At 41.7% G+C, this 14,675-nt stretch overlaps 1 protein-coding gene across 1 annotated transcript in view; it reads right to left on the bottom strand.

Moving 5' to 3' along the window:
* The window catches only part of spg11 (SPG11 vesicle trafficking associated, spatacsin), a 112,292-nt gene that overhangs the window by 38,177 nt on the left and 59,440 nt on the right, over window positions 1–14,675 (bottom strand). Inside the window, exons 26-31 of the mRNA XM_017438613.3 lie at window positions 12,650–12,850; window positions 10,573–10,680; window positions 9,145–9,310; window positions 4,173–4,387; window positions 1,488–2,220; window positions 1,265–1,407 (exon numbers count right to left, since the gene is read on the bottom strand). Of these exons, the coding sequence (XP_017294102.1) occupies window positions 1,265–1,407; window positions 1,488–2,220; window positions 4,173–4,387; window positions 9,145–9,310; window positions 10,573–10,680; window positions 12,650–12,850 (1,566 nt within the window). The remainder of the gene's footprint in view (window positions 1–1,264; window positions 1,408–1,487; window positions 2,221–4,172; window positions 4,388–9,144; window positions 9,311–10,572; window positions 10,681–12,649; window positions 12,851–14,675) is intronic.

The following is a 14,675-nucleotide window of genomic DNA, read 5'->3' on the forward strand; positions in this document are numbered from 1 at the left end:
AAAAAAAAAAAAAAAAAAGAAGAAAATACTGAAAAAGCTTGTTAGCAGCTTCACAGTCTTTGCTTTTTTCATATTTTAGAGCCAGATGTGGGTTTGTGTGTGAACAGATAATGCCGCAACAAACAGAGAACACAGTTGAAATCAGATGTTTACATAAGCCATATAAAAAGACACTATCATTTTCTTCTCACTGTACAACTTTAAATCAGACCAAACATTTCCTGTTTTAGATCAGTTAGGATTCCCAAAATTATTTTAATTTGCTAAATTCTGAAATAATACGAAAATTATTTTTAGATTTTTTTTTATTTCAAAGTCACATGTACATTCACTAAGATTACTATGCCTTTGAACAATTTTGGAAAACCTAGATGATAAAGCTTTTGATAAGTTAGTTGACAACATTTGAGTTAATTGTAGACCTAGCTGTAGGTGCGTTTAAAGTCACATCTCAAACACACTGCATCTTTGTGTGACATCAAGTGAAAATCAAAAGAAATCAGTCAAGATATCAGGAAAAGAATTGTCGACCTCCATAGCTCTAGTTCATCCTAGGGGCAGTAGTGACTCAGGAGGTAGGGGTTCATCCTGTAACCAGAGGGTTGCCAGTTAGAACCCCTGCTTCGTCAGTCTCAGCCGTTATGTTCTTGGGCAAGACACGTCACCTGCCTCACCTACTGGTGGTGGTCAGAGGGCTCAGTGGTGCCGGTGTGATGGCAGCCTCACTTCTGTCAGTCTGCTCCAGGGCAGCTGTGGCTACAATGTAGCTTACCACCATCAGTGTGTGGATGGGTGGATGACTGAATGTAGTGTGAAGCTTTGGGGTTCTTGGACTACATAAAGCACTATACAAGTGCAAGCCATTTACTATTTGTCTACAATTTCCAGGTGCCTGGAAGAAAAAAATGTTAAAGTGTCTTTTTTATGGTGTATGTAAACATTTGGTTTCATCAGTATAAAATCCTCCAGGAGTCTTTAAAATCCAAAGTAGCTATAACAGCAGAACACTGTGTCAGAGTTGTCTGAGTCTTAGTTTCACTTGTTGAGTTCAGTGTGTTTGAGAGATTATTGTTTTTTATCAGTTTTAAATAAATCTAGTAAAACACCACTGTTGATGAACAGAGTGAGCAGGTACAAAATAGTTAATTAAAATAAAGTATTTTATGAAGAAAAGATTGTTATCTAAATGTGAAGTGGTGAGCTAACAGAAACCCAATGAAAACATGCGGGATGACCCTGGACTTCAGGGACAGCAGCTGTGTACCTTGGAGAGCTGGTAGAGGCTCAGGACCTGTTTGCAGTAGTTGCTTCCATGTTGACACAGAGCCATCAGACTCTGGAGCTGGACAGAGATGGTGTCTTCAGGGAGCTGCATCACAAACGATGACAGGCTGCTGTGTGAGGCAGCTGGGTGGGGCAGATAAGAAAAAGACATTAAACAGCAGTTTTGGGAAGCAGCTCAGTGTGGCAAGCTGCAGGAAGCTTACATGTGGGGATGTTCTGTCTTTCCAGAGCTTCTAAAGGCTCCTCTTGTGGTTCAGGTCTCAAGTCTCCACTTGCCAAGGCATGGCAGTGCAGCACCAACCACACATCTGTGTGGGCCATGGAAAAATACCGGCAGACTCGGCTGGCTTCATGGATCCTTCCTTCGTCCAGTGACTGATCAACAAGCTCTTTCAAAACTCTTCTTTCCTCAACACTTAGGTCAGACTCAACTTGTAGCTCCTCTGAAGGAACTGGGAGTCCCTGCAGACTCAGATACCTTTCCACATTCAACTCTGCTATATTAGAGATGGAGAAGTCCCTCAGAAAATCCTGGTAGGAGTTAGTTTCAGGTGTGGCAGCAAGTGGCAAGTTAAACACGCTCTCTTGTTCTATTACAGCAGTGAGAATGTGTTTTTGGACCCGACTGAGCCACAGTTTCTTCTCCAGCTTTTCTAGTTTGTCCAGAGGAAATGGGCTGAGCTGAGAGAGCCAGTGAGCAGTGAGCTGGAGCAGCAAACAGCGCTCCTGGATATCAAGCAATTTCATCTCAGCCTCATCACCAGCAAGGTGGTCAGTGGCCCCACATTCACTCTGAGACAGGAAGAACTGAGAGGCTGACTCTGGATCAGTGCTGTCAGCCTCTAGCTGCTTGTGACATTTTTTCCAGAAAGTAGCTCGCTTCTCCAGTTGCCTCCATTGTTGCTTTGTCCTCTGTGAGGTCACTTCCTGAAAGAGCTACAAGCAAGATGGAATAAAAAAAAAAACACAAAATATTAAAGATACAACCCAGAAATGAACATGTCTTCAATATGACCCTGAAAACCCACATGTTGAAGACAAACTGGACATACATACATGGAGCCATTGTTCAATCACACAGAAGTGTACCCTTTTATTAAACCCACAAAGGTAACTAAAATAATTTGAAACTGACAAAAATAATGAAAAGTTACTAATAAAATCAATCAATGCTTTTTGAATTTTGGTTCGACATAATTATGCCCGGCAAGAAACAGTGTTCACATCGGACTGTTTTGTGTGCGACACCAACCGCTCTCAGGTGAGAATCGCTGCCAGCTCACAGTGTGATTGCTGCTCTCTGTGCAGCACTGGCAGGTGTGCAGTGGCTGCCCTGGTGGTGAAGAAACAGGGCTAAGGGCACCTTCTTTCCTTTTGTTTTTTAAAGCTAAGAGGCAAGCGATCTCTTCCTCGTCTGGTGACACCATGACTGAAATTTGTCACGGGAGAATTGTAGACAATCTGTACGCTCGAGTATGAAGTCTCAACCGTCTGCAGACAGTCCATGTGGAGTCCACACGGCTCACGGAGTACACACAGCACGCCTGAGTATGTGGAGGCCTAATGCTGCAAGCGGTGTGGCTTTGTAGTTTACCAAAGTCGTACTAAAACATTACGACTTCTTACATAAGGCGCTCCAGATTATAAAGCGCACTGTTGTTTTTTGAGAAAATTAAAGGCTTTTAAGTGTGTGTGCCTTGACAAAAAGGATGGTAACCTTAGCATAATTGCATAGTTGCACAACTATTTGAGGCAATCGCTGCAAAAAAGTGAGTTCTGTAACTCTGTCTTAGACTTCTGTTCCTGTCCCTACATATTTTGGTTTGCTTGTTTTAGATCATTTTCCTGTTGGAGGACCCACGACCTGCAACTGAGACCAAGCTTTATACACTGGGCAACACATTCCATTTTGCATTCACTAGTCTGGTTCATATTTTACCATTTAAACTTGTTTTAATTATTTTACAGATTTTTTTTTTTTTTGTGAAAATCTTTTTTGCCCATTCATAGGCACTATTTCCTACTAAGGTAAAGTAAAGTAAATGGTATATCTTCCACTTTTACTAATCATGTCATTCTAAAAAGTAACACTTTTCTGGACATTAAACAAAGTATAATAGTCGGCTTTTATTTGACTTTGTAAAGTAAACTAACCTTCAAAGTGTATTAGGCGCTTGAGGACACAAATAGGCATCAAGATAATGATTTATGAATTTACAGCTCAGTGCTTTGACAGATCCTTGGATGATTGAGGGGGGGGCAAATATTAGGCGGGGATTGGGGCTTGGACCCCAATGATACCTGTTTGCAGTTCTAGTATAGTTTGGACATGCAGATCTTCTTCTGTGTGCCCGCTCTGTATTTCTGATGGCGCTAATTGAAGTTGTAATACTTAACAACAACATTCTACTTTTCACAAACTAAACACGGTTTTGCCACTGACTTAATTTAACACTTAAAAGTCCACATCTTGTTACAGTCTTTGTATTGTTATTGTGTGCTAACATGATGTGAACTCAAATCTCTCAAACTGAGAGACTCAGGGGCTGCTAATGTAAATATCAGAGCACTTGCATTCAACATAAAAGCACTGCAAAGTTAGTTTCAGAATAAAAGCAGAGATTCTGAAGTTGACAGCAGAATGATTTCTGCTTTTCCACTGACCTTCTACAGACTTAATGAGGACGGCTAATGGGCCAAATATGGTGTAACATGTCTTTGTCTGGTTTAAGTGTTTATTAAGGTTTACAGACAAGCATCTACTTGTTTTGTCATACTGTGATTTGCATCAAAAATAAGCTATCAAATGGTCTCCATTCCACATATTCTGTGTAATCAACTAAGCCTGAAGTCTAAATATGAACCTTGTGTTTTTTGGTGCGTCAGACCTGGGTTAGGAGGAGGCAATGGATGGGCAGGCCAGCCAGTAGGGCCACCTGCCTGGCCTGACTGTAGTGCCCTTTGAATTGGAGAGTATCCACTATGACCTGGATCTCCTCCTGCTGGACAGGCATGGAACTGCACTGGAGAAGCCTGGGGGGCAGATTGACCCCTGATCCCTGAAGTAGCTGACTCAGTTGACTTAGTTTACTGAAGTCTGGACCTACACAGATATAAAACAGATACAAACACATCAGATTAGCAACCATTTTTCTTTGTAGACATTAAAACCTACTGAAAATTATCCTTATTGAACTTTTTAAGACTGGAATTTTCAGGCATTTAAGGCCTGGGCTCAATGTTTTCAAATTTATGGTCCATAACACACCTGATTCAGTAGTTAAATGACCTCTTCGTGTTCTGCAGAAGCCTGTTAATCACCCATTGATTCAAATCAGGTGTGTTGGAGCAGAGAAACAAGTAAAACATGCAGGATAGTGGCACTCAAGTACCAGGATTGGCTACCCCTGGTCCAGAAGACATAGTTGAACGGATAGTCGAACCTCGGATTCAGGAAGAACAGTGTGGTTTTCGTCCTGGTCGTGGAACACTGGACCAACTCTATACCCTTAGCAGGGTCCTTGAGGGTGCGTGGGAGTTCGCCCAACCAGTCTACATGTGTTTTGTGGACTTGGAGAAGGCGTTCAACTGTGTCCCTCGGTAAGTCCTGTGGGAGGTACTCTGGGAGTATGGGGTACCGGGCCCTTTGATACGGGCTGTTAGGTCCCTATATGACCGGTGTCAGAGCTTGGTCCGCATTGCCGGCAGTAAGTCGGCCTCGTTTCCAGTGAGAGTTGGACTCCGCCAAGGTTGCCCTTTGTCACCGATTCTGTTCATAACGTTTATGGACAGAATTTCTAGGCGCAGCCAAGGTGTTGAGGGGATCTGTTTTGGTGACCTTAGTATTGCGTCTCTGCTTTTTGCAGATGATGTGGTCCTGTTGGTTTCATCATGCCGTGATCTACAGCTTTCGCTGGAGCGGTTTGCAGCCGAGTGTGAAGAAGCTGGGATGAGGATCAGTGCCTCCAAATCCAAGGCCATGGTCTTGAGCCGGAAAAGGGTAGAGTGCCTTCTCTGGGAGGCATCCTAACCAGATGCCCGAGCCACCTTAACTGGCTCCTCTCAATGTGGAGAAGCAGCAGCTGTACTCTGAGTCCCTCCCGGATGACCAAGCTTCTCACCCTATCTCTAAGGGAGAGCCCAGACACCCTGCGGAGGAAACTCATTTCAGCCGCTTGTATTCATGAACTCAATCTTTTGGTCACCACCCAAAGCTCCTGACCATAGATGAGGGTAGGGACGTAGATCGACCGGTAAATCGAGAGCTTCGCCTTTTGACTCAGCTCTCTCTTCACCACGACAGATCGGTACAGCGCCCGCTTCACTGCAGACGCTGCACCAATTTGCCTGTCGATCTTCCTCTCCATTCTTCCCTCATTCGTGAACAAGACCCCGAGATACTTAAACTCCTCCACTTGGGGCAGGACATCTTCCCCGACCCTGGTGAGGTGTTCCAGGCACGTCCGACCAGGAGGAGTCCCAGAGGAAGACCCAGGACACGATGGAGGGACTATGTTTCTCGGCTGGCCTGGGAACGCCTTGGGATTCCCCCGGAGGAGCTGGCTCAAGTGGTGGGGAGAGAGAAGTTTTGGTCTCCTTGCTTAGGCTGCTAACCCCACGACTCGATGGATGGATGGATGGATGGATGGATGGATGGATGGATGGATGGATGGATGGATGGATGGATGGATGGATGGATGGATGGATGCTCAGTGCAAAGCACCTCATGAATGTTTGGGTGTATTTAAATGAACCAGCTGATCAATGTTATTTCATGATTACCAATGGCAACCATGGAGAAAAGAGCAAAGAAACAAAATTTCACAGAGGCAGAAATCAATGTGTTTGTGAGTGAGGTGGAGAACAGAAAAAATATCATTTTTGGGAGCCACAGTAGTGACGTTACAAATAAAAGGAAGCGTTTTGTGAGTGGCAACACGTTGTTACCACTGTTAATTCAGTGAGTGGGACAGAGAGGACTGTGGCCAAGGTGAAGAAAAAGTGGTCAGATTTTAGGGTGGAAGCAAAAGAGTGACTAACTGACCACCGCCAGAGCATGTCAGCCACAGGGGGTGGGGTAAGGGTAAGGGCTTACCTGAACTGACACCTTTTGAAAAGGATGGCCAGTGTTGCGCCAATAGGTGATGGTCTGCCAAAAACTGAACAGGTGTGCCACCGCAAGGGAGCGCACACGGGTGTGACCGGTATTAAAGTGTGCCTCCTCTGCGCTCTGGGGGTTTGGAAAGGGGGTTAGGAGGCAGTGCCTGAGGGGGTAGCCACTGTCCCATCGTGTGTTAATCTGTGGTACACATCACCCTGGTGATCATCCAGGGAAAGGAATGTGATGGGGAGAAAACTTTGAAATGTTGGGTGAACTTTTATTAAGAATTTAGTTAAAAAGGTCCTTATGTCTCACCAGCAGAAGCATAAATAATACTGTTATTTTGAAATAAAGTCGATCTAAGATTAAAGTTTGATTATGGAGTGAAATTAAATATCTGAGAGGATATGCAATGTGTCACGATGCAGTGTGGCGTCCGTTCCCCACTTCACCATCTGTCTCCAGGTTCCCCCGTCTCCAAAACGAGCGTATATGGTTCGCATGGCTCAGAGTTTGCATGAGGGACCGCATATTTCCCCGTCAAGTTTGTTTTATAGATCACTAACTTTGTGTGGAAAGTGATCTACGCAAGTTTCAGGCCCCGTTTTGTGCGTACGGCAGTTTTATAAATGAGACCCCTGGTTTTTAAGCCCGCTTCACATTGGATAAAGAGTGTCCCATGACACATAAAAATCAGCCATAACGTGGATGGTCTTTGTAGGACACTAAAGAGGTCTATATGCATACATTAGGATTCTAGTTGGCTCTCCATTGTGCCTGATGACATTTCATAGAACACAATAGATCCAGGATGTTTTTTACGTGCACAAGATGCCTGTAACAAGAGCATGGTCATTTATTGTCCTGGTGGCAGCATATTGAATAGAGTATGAGGGACCAGTGGTGGCAGCAGATGCAGGAGGGGGGCGCCACAAATAGTCATCATATACAAAGTCAACAATTATGTAAATTAAATTGCAAATTGTCATTGTCAATATTTTTAGCAAATATAGGATTTTTATGAATTTATCTTTTAATTTCTCAAGCACTTCAACAGTTCTTTACACCACTAGTACAGATGAAACCAGATGTTCACATACAATGTAAAAAATATACCTTTTTTCTCACTGTTTGCTATTAAATCACACTAAAACTTTCCTGTTTTATGTCATTTAAGATTCCCAAAATTATTTTTATTTGCTAAATGCCCAAATAATGAGAGAGAATCATTTGTTTCTGAGATGAACATGTTTTGGTACGAAATGTGTGCATGAGCCCAAAACAAAAGAAAAAGACCTGAAGCTGGTGAGAGTGTCATTATTTACAATGAAACATGCCCTGAACTGACATGGGCAAAACAGGCCACTCAGTGAGGAAAACATGCACACAGGTACACCATATGAGGAGATGGCTGCCTATGTGTGCCAGAAAAAGAGTTGCTCTACAATAAGGATATCTCAATATAAGAAACCTAATTGCATGATTTATTTTCTTGAATCAAGACTGAATCTGAATCTAGCAGTAGAGTAGGCGGGCTACATTGTTGTAATAGCAAGCTGTTTGTATGACCTTCAATTATCAGCAGCCCAAGGAAAACAGACACCAGGCACCACCCCAAGGCAGCTGCGTGTCTGCACAGAGGAGGGTCGTCAGTGAAGCAAAGGGTCAGCAGCCCCCAGGACAAAGAGGTATGGGGAGAGACTCTGGCCTCAGCTGTTTCTCACCGGGCAGTTTATTATGTATGCATTTGCTGTCATACAAATTGATCTTTGTGCGGACATGTCTGGTGGATGTCCGGTTCGAGTACATGTGGACCTCTGCGGAGTGAAGTACAGCCGAGTATGTGGGGGCCTTTACGTCGGTGCAGTGTTCTCTGAAAAGACAGGGCTGTTTTGTTTCGCTTGATGTGCCTTATCGCCCGTTGTGCCTTTTGTATGGCAAAAGTTTGAAAATGGACCATTTATTGACAGTGCGCCTTAAAATCCTATGTGTCCTACAGTGCGGAAAATACAGTATTTGTAAACGTGATTTTGAAGAAAGCAATAAACAAACTCTCTCATAATTTGGGCATTTAGCAAACAGAAATAATTTTCGGAATCCTAAATGACATAAACAGGAATGGTAAATGATTAATCGTCTTTTCATACAGTGTATGTAACATCTAATTATATGGTGGAATCTGTTGTGTTTTTCTTTACTGAATAATTTTAGAACCTGGTAAAGCACAAGTCAGTTTTAATATGTCCTGATAAAAACCCTAGAATTTAAAGACACAACTTTTTATTTTCCCATGAGTGTATTTCCAAAAAGTTTAACTGCACGAGTTTAGCTAAACATTGAGTTTAATTACTGCAGGAGTTAAAGCTTGGAATTGTACAACTGGCTACTAGGACTACAGATGAGAACTAGCCTTTGGCTAACTCTGGCATGTTACAGATATACTGTTATTAATATGCACTGACCTGTTAAAAATAAAATTGAAATTGAAATTTAATTCCACACTCTCCAGTTTTAAATTGAGAAAGCTCTCCGGATAGGAAGTGAAACACATTCACCTACTGAATAGAAGTGTATTTGCTTTGTTTTTTCAGCTTTTTGGATTTGCCCTGTTCTGGATGACTGAGAATCTACACCAACATACATTACTGTACTTATTACTTATAAAAGCAATAATTTTCCGTCTGAAGTGAACTGAGCTGAATCTGTCAGAAGCAAACACGTCTTATGAAGGTGGAAGGTGACAGCCTGGAATATCTCACCGGTTGATTTGAGGAATTTGTCAACGTCAGCCAAGAGCTGCAGCAGGCGGTGAAGGTCATACTGGGAGGAACATCGCTGCAGCATCATGAGGAGCAGCACAGAGGCTTGGCTCTCCACCCATTGCACAGGGAGGCTACCAGATAGAGCTGGACCACCATTTCTGAGCTACACCACAAAAAGAAGTTCAGTGGTTAGTGGTTCAGCAGACATGGTTCTTAGTTTATTGTTACAGCATAAAAATATTTCTGATGGATATTGGAATTTCAGACAGGAACCGCATTGGCACTGTTCATCAATTCTGTTGAATTTTTCTAGTTTTTATTACTATTTTTAAATAAGAAAAAGCTAATGTCATGCAAGAGTCACCAAGGAGGCTGGGTGTAAAACAAGCTTCTTTCAAACCAAACCTGAGATGTCTATCATTTTCTTAACATGATTTGTTAGAGATGCAGGAATGCATCAATATAAGATGGTGCTGGTATATGTGTCTTGTTGCCTGCCTGTGTAAAGACTATGTTTGTTTTTGCTCATTTTAAAACTTTTTCTAAAAACAAAAATGGAGACTCATTGCTTGTATATAATCACCAAGCTCTTACGTATATTCCATTTGCTACTCAGAAGCTTGGACAATACAGCTTTAGAGGCCAAAAGACATCTCCTGCCCTTTCTATCAGGTCCCAATCATCTCTCGCAAACCTTCATCAATAAGGAATGCCAATGCTAGATCACTAGCAAACAAAACTTTTATTTTAAATGACTTCTTTCTCATTCCTGATTTGGATTTTATGTTGGTGACTGAAACCTGGCTGAGTGTCGGTGGGTCTAGCTGTTTTTCTGAACTTTTACCTGTAGACTATACATATTTTAATGTGCCGAGAACTTCTGAACATGGTGAAGGACGCAGTGCAAGCATCACACCACACAGTGATGCAGCCGGTCTCCAGCTCTTCTCAGTTTGCAGAGGAAATAGAGGCACTGTTCAGCCTTCCTGTCTAGTAATGCAGTGTTGTTAGTCCAGGAAAAGTCCTCTGTGATGTGCACCCCCAGGAACTTGATGCTTGTCACCCTCACCACAGCAGCACAATTGATGGTCAGAGGAGCAAGCTGAGTATGTCACATTAGACACTGAATCCCTAATTGCCTCCGATGTGCCCCATCAGTATATGAATGCAATCTACGGAACTGATTAGATTCTATAGAATGATGTACTCAGATTAGCTTTATAGAGCTGTGGTAGAGTGCTACATGAATTTGTGTGTGGATAGGTAAATGAGGGCTGGTCTGGTTGGCTAGAAAGGCGCTAAATAAGTGCAGTCTATTATACCATTTACTATTTACTACCTTTGATTTGATATTTTTGTGAGTGAATTCTTGGTCAACTGATTTTAAACATTTCATTTTGAACAAAATTGACAAAAAGTACTCACAGTAATGAGTGTCTTTTGGAAGTCCATTAACTTTGTTTTGGCCTCAGTGAATTTCCTGTAGTCAGTGCACAACTCAAACATCCTTAACATTAAAACCAGAGGGCAGTCCTGAGAAACAAGCACAAAACAAAGTCTGCTATTTATCCTACAGATTGATTTTTATTTCTATAAAATGATGAATAAAATAAGATAAAACTTTATTGTCCACTAAGGTGGAAATTTTCCTTCGGCTCTCATTCATAAAATCCAAATATCAACAATTAATGCATAGAATAAAACACTTTGCATGCCATAGGTGAATGTTATAATTTGGATTGGTTAAGAATGGTTATTGCTCTCAGAACAAATGACTTCTTATAGATGTTCTTCATTTCCAGAGGGACCCTGTAACACCTTCTTGGGCTCAGAGGTTCAAACTGACAGAAAAGAGGTTGGATGCTATCTGCTAAAATATCCCTTGCCCGTGTTCTTTCTGTAAACAATTGAGACAAATCTGTTTGTGGTTTCCCCACTATTTTACATGCCATTGAAACAATTCTTACAAGTTTGCATTTTAGTCTACAGCTCAGATGACCATACCAGCCAGGGAGATGAAAAGTTAAAACACTCTCAACAATTGCCAATTGCCACAAGCTTTAGAGTTTGCTGACTAACCCCAAGACCATTAGGTCTTCTTAGAAGATAGTCTTTGTGAGCATTTCTTAAATATATACTTATATATTTTCAGCAAAAGTGAGATGACTGTCTAGGAATGACCCAAGGTATGTAAAATTTGCCACAGTTTTGACGAGTTGGCCATGGAGTGAAACTGGGTCTTGTTTAAGGCATATAATTGATTCTTTGTCTTGGGTACAGTAATATCTAGCTTACTACTACAGCACCTTGTCTTCAGGGCCTTTATGTGAGATAAATAAGAAGCTTCACCTGTGGGATTGTTTTTCGTTAGTAGTCCAGCCAGAGCCATGTCATTGGCATGTTTGATTAAAGTACAGCTCTGGTCGTTAATCAGTAAAAAGAGAGAATAACACAGAGGAGAGAACACAACCTTGAGGGCAACCAGTGCTCACCATGAGCACATCAGAAGTGTTACCACCACCACAGACCCTTTGTGAACAATATGAAAGAAAATCCCTGATCCAGAGAACCAGACCTGAGTTGACATTAAGATCAATGAGCCTCTTTAAAAGAATATGAATTTTCATTGAGGTAAAAGCATAACTAAAATCTACCAACAAAATTCTTGTAAAACTTTTGGGGCTCAAATGTTTTGTAACTGTATTCAACAGAGTCAACACAGCATCATCAGTGCCTCTCTTGCTTTTGTATGGGTCTAAAGCAGTGGCCACAAAATGACTGACAAGAACCTGCTCCCTAGTTTCACATAATATGGAAGTTATGGCAATAGGCCTAAAATCATTAGGTGTAGTAGCACTCTGTTTCTTTGGCACTGGCCTTATTATTGAAAATGTCCATGCTTTAAGCACTGTTCTCAAATTGTTAAGATACTGGAATAACTGTGTAACTACACCTTTCATTTGGGCAGCAGTCTTTTAACAGATGGGCTTTAAGGCCATCAGGGCCAGTAGCCCTGTTTGGTTTTAGGTTTAAAGAGGCTTATTGCATCGTCATGCTCACTGATAGTTATTGAGGTCTCCAGAGGAAGGTCCTTACACAACTCATCACATTCAACGTTGCAATCCATGGTGTCAAATCTACAATAAAATTCATTCAACTCATTTAAAGAAAGTTTGAAAATGCTGGCGCTGTCATCTTTTTACTGGGCTTCCCCATTAGAATATTCAGTCCCTCCCAAGCCTGTCTTATACTGCCTGTGATGAATCTGCCCTCCATTTCATTTTTTAACTCAATTTTAGCCTTTAAAATCTCCCCCCTTAACTGTTTCCTTTTCTCACACAGCAGATCTGTATCCCCAGCACAGAAAGCAAGTTCTGTTCATTAAGACAGTAAAATGCTTCGATACTACTTAGAGTATTAAGATGAACAGGTTATTTTCTAAACCATGGTGAGGAAAGACTTAAAATCTCCATTAAAGTTGGGATAAAAATCATATTTTTACCCTGTGGAAGAGCTCAAAGCCATGGAGAAGGGGCCTGACATGGCCCCGCCCCAGCAGTGTCCTCCAGATGATTGAAAGGTCATGCAGGGTCCACTCATGGTGTTGAGGGACATCGATCAGGTGAGAGGTGGCTTTCTCAGCAGTATCATCATCAACAGATGTCAGCACCCACACACACAAGCATGACAGCAGCTCTGTTTTCTGTCAAACAGGGAGGAAGACTTTGAGAACCGCATCAACTCCAACATTCATGAATCAGTATTTGCTGCAGGAAGTAAATACAATTAAATGGTGAAGAACACAATAAAAACTACAGGTAGACTAATTTAATCAGTTGCCACTTGGTATATTTCTCTGAAATTAAAAATACAAAAATCTGTGTTGTATATCAGTCATTGGCTGCCCTGATTTATAAAGACTAACATTGTGTTAAAAAAATCTATACAGATCAAACTCTACTGAGAATGACATCATCTCCAACTTTCCTGAGTCAGTATCAGCTGCAAGGAGAAAATACAAGTTAACTGCCCCAAAACTAAATTAACTAAAACTAAACAGGGGCCTCATATATAAAAAGGGTGTGTAAGCCCTTTTCCACACAAAATTTCAGATGTATATATATAAAGAACTGATGGTGGAAACGTGTGCAGGTCCATGACAACTTCATGGCTAGTACTGTATATGCACATTTTTACAGTAATTGGTTCATTGGCAACACTTAGAGGGGATGCTGGGAAGCTATTACTGACTGTAAACACCTCAGAAAAACATTATGAACAAAAACATGCATGCAGGCTAAAAACATGCATGTTAGACCGCCTTCAGGTCCAGGCCTCCCTTGAAAAACAGATCTGTGATCTCAATGGGACTTGCCTGACTAAATAAAGGATAATAGGTGATACGTCCAAGTGTTTGAAATTTCATGAGTGAATATTACAGCATGCCCAAAGTGGGGCAGAAAATACCTTTAACAACAATGGCTTTAGCCTTATTATAGCAATATCATCACTATTACTATTAATGTTATTATTACAAATGGTGCAGTGCAAACAGAGCATGTATTTAGACACTCAAAATATTTTTTAGCCCAAAATGATGACAGGCTCATCAGCTGTTTTAGGTTTCCAAGGTCGATCCTATTGGAAGTACTCTCCGAGCTGGCACAATGAGGAGCCATGTGCTTCTCGTAACCATCCAGCTGCTGAGCAGAAGTAACATTTCAGACGGAGCTGGCTGACTGATGGGGGCTATGCCTGTTGACCCTGAGCCAAGCTGCCAAAGGTGTGAGGTGAAATTATCTCTTTTTTATTATTATTATGGCACTTTTAGTTGGCCTTTCAGTAAAATGTTTTTAACTCTTAATTGGCTTTGGCTACTCTTAGTTAGCCTTCTGGTGCCTTTAGTTTAGTTTAGTCTACCTTAGCTTCATTTCTGATTTGTTAAAAATTCAAAAAAGGGTTAAAAAACAAAAAAACAAAAGATTATACCCGGGGGAAGCCACTCCCTGCCTGTATGGACTCCCCAAAATACATAAGGAAGGAACACCTCTCAGACCCATCAACAGCAGCATGAACTCACTGACATACAACATTGCAAAACATCTGGCTGGTATTTTAACTCCTCTTGTTGGAAACACACCCCATCACATAAAGAACTGTTGACTTTGCCAACAAAATTCAACATTTGCAGCTAGCTCCAGGAGAAACTCTGGTATCATTTGATGTTACTTCTCTTTTCACTTGCATACCTACATCAGAAGCAGTGGAAACCGTCAGAAAACGACTCTTACAAGACAAGGATTTGAACAACAGGACCAATTTCACTCCAGATCAGATCTGCACCCTGCTGGACCTCTGCCTTTCCACCACTTATTTCAAGTTTAATGACAGTTTTTTCAGACAGAAGCATGGTTGCGCCATGGGATCTCCAGTGTCACCGATTGTGGCTAACCTCTACATGGAGAAAGTGGAGCAGAGAGCCCTGAACTCCTTTGAGGGAGCGACACCAAGCCATTGGTTCAGATATG

This window comes from Kryptolebias marmoratus, linkage group LG17, assembly GCF_001649575.2.
Source record: "Kryptolebias marmoratus isolate JLee-2015 linkage group LG17, ASM164957v2, whole genome shotgun sequence".
Lineage (NCBI taxonomy): Eukaryota > Metazoa > Chordata > Actinopteri > Cyprinodontiformes > Rivulidae > Kryptolebias > Kryptolebias marmoratus.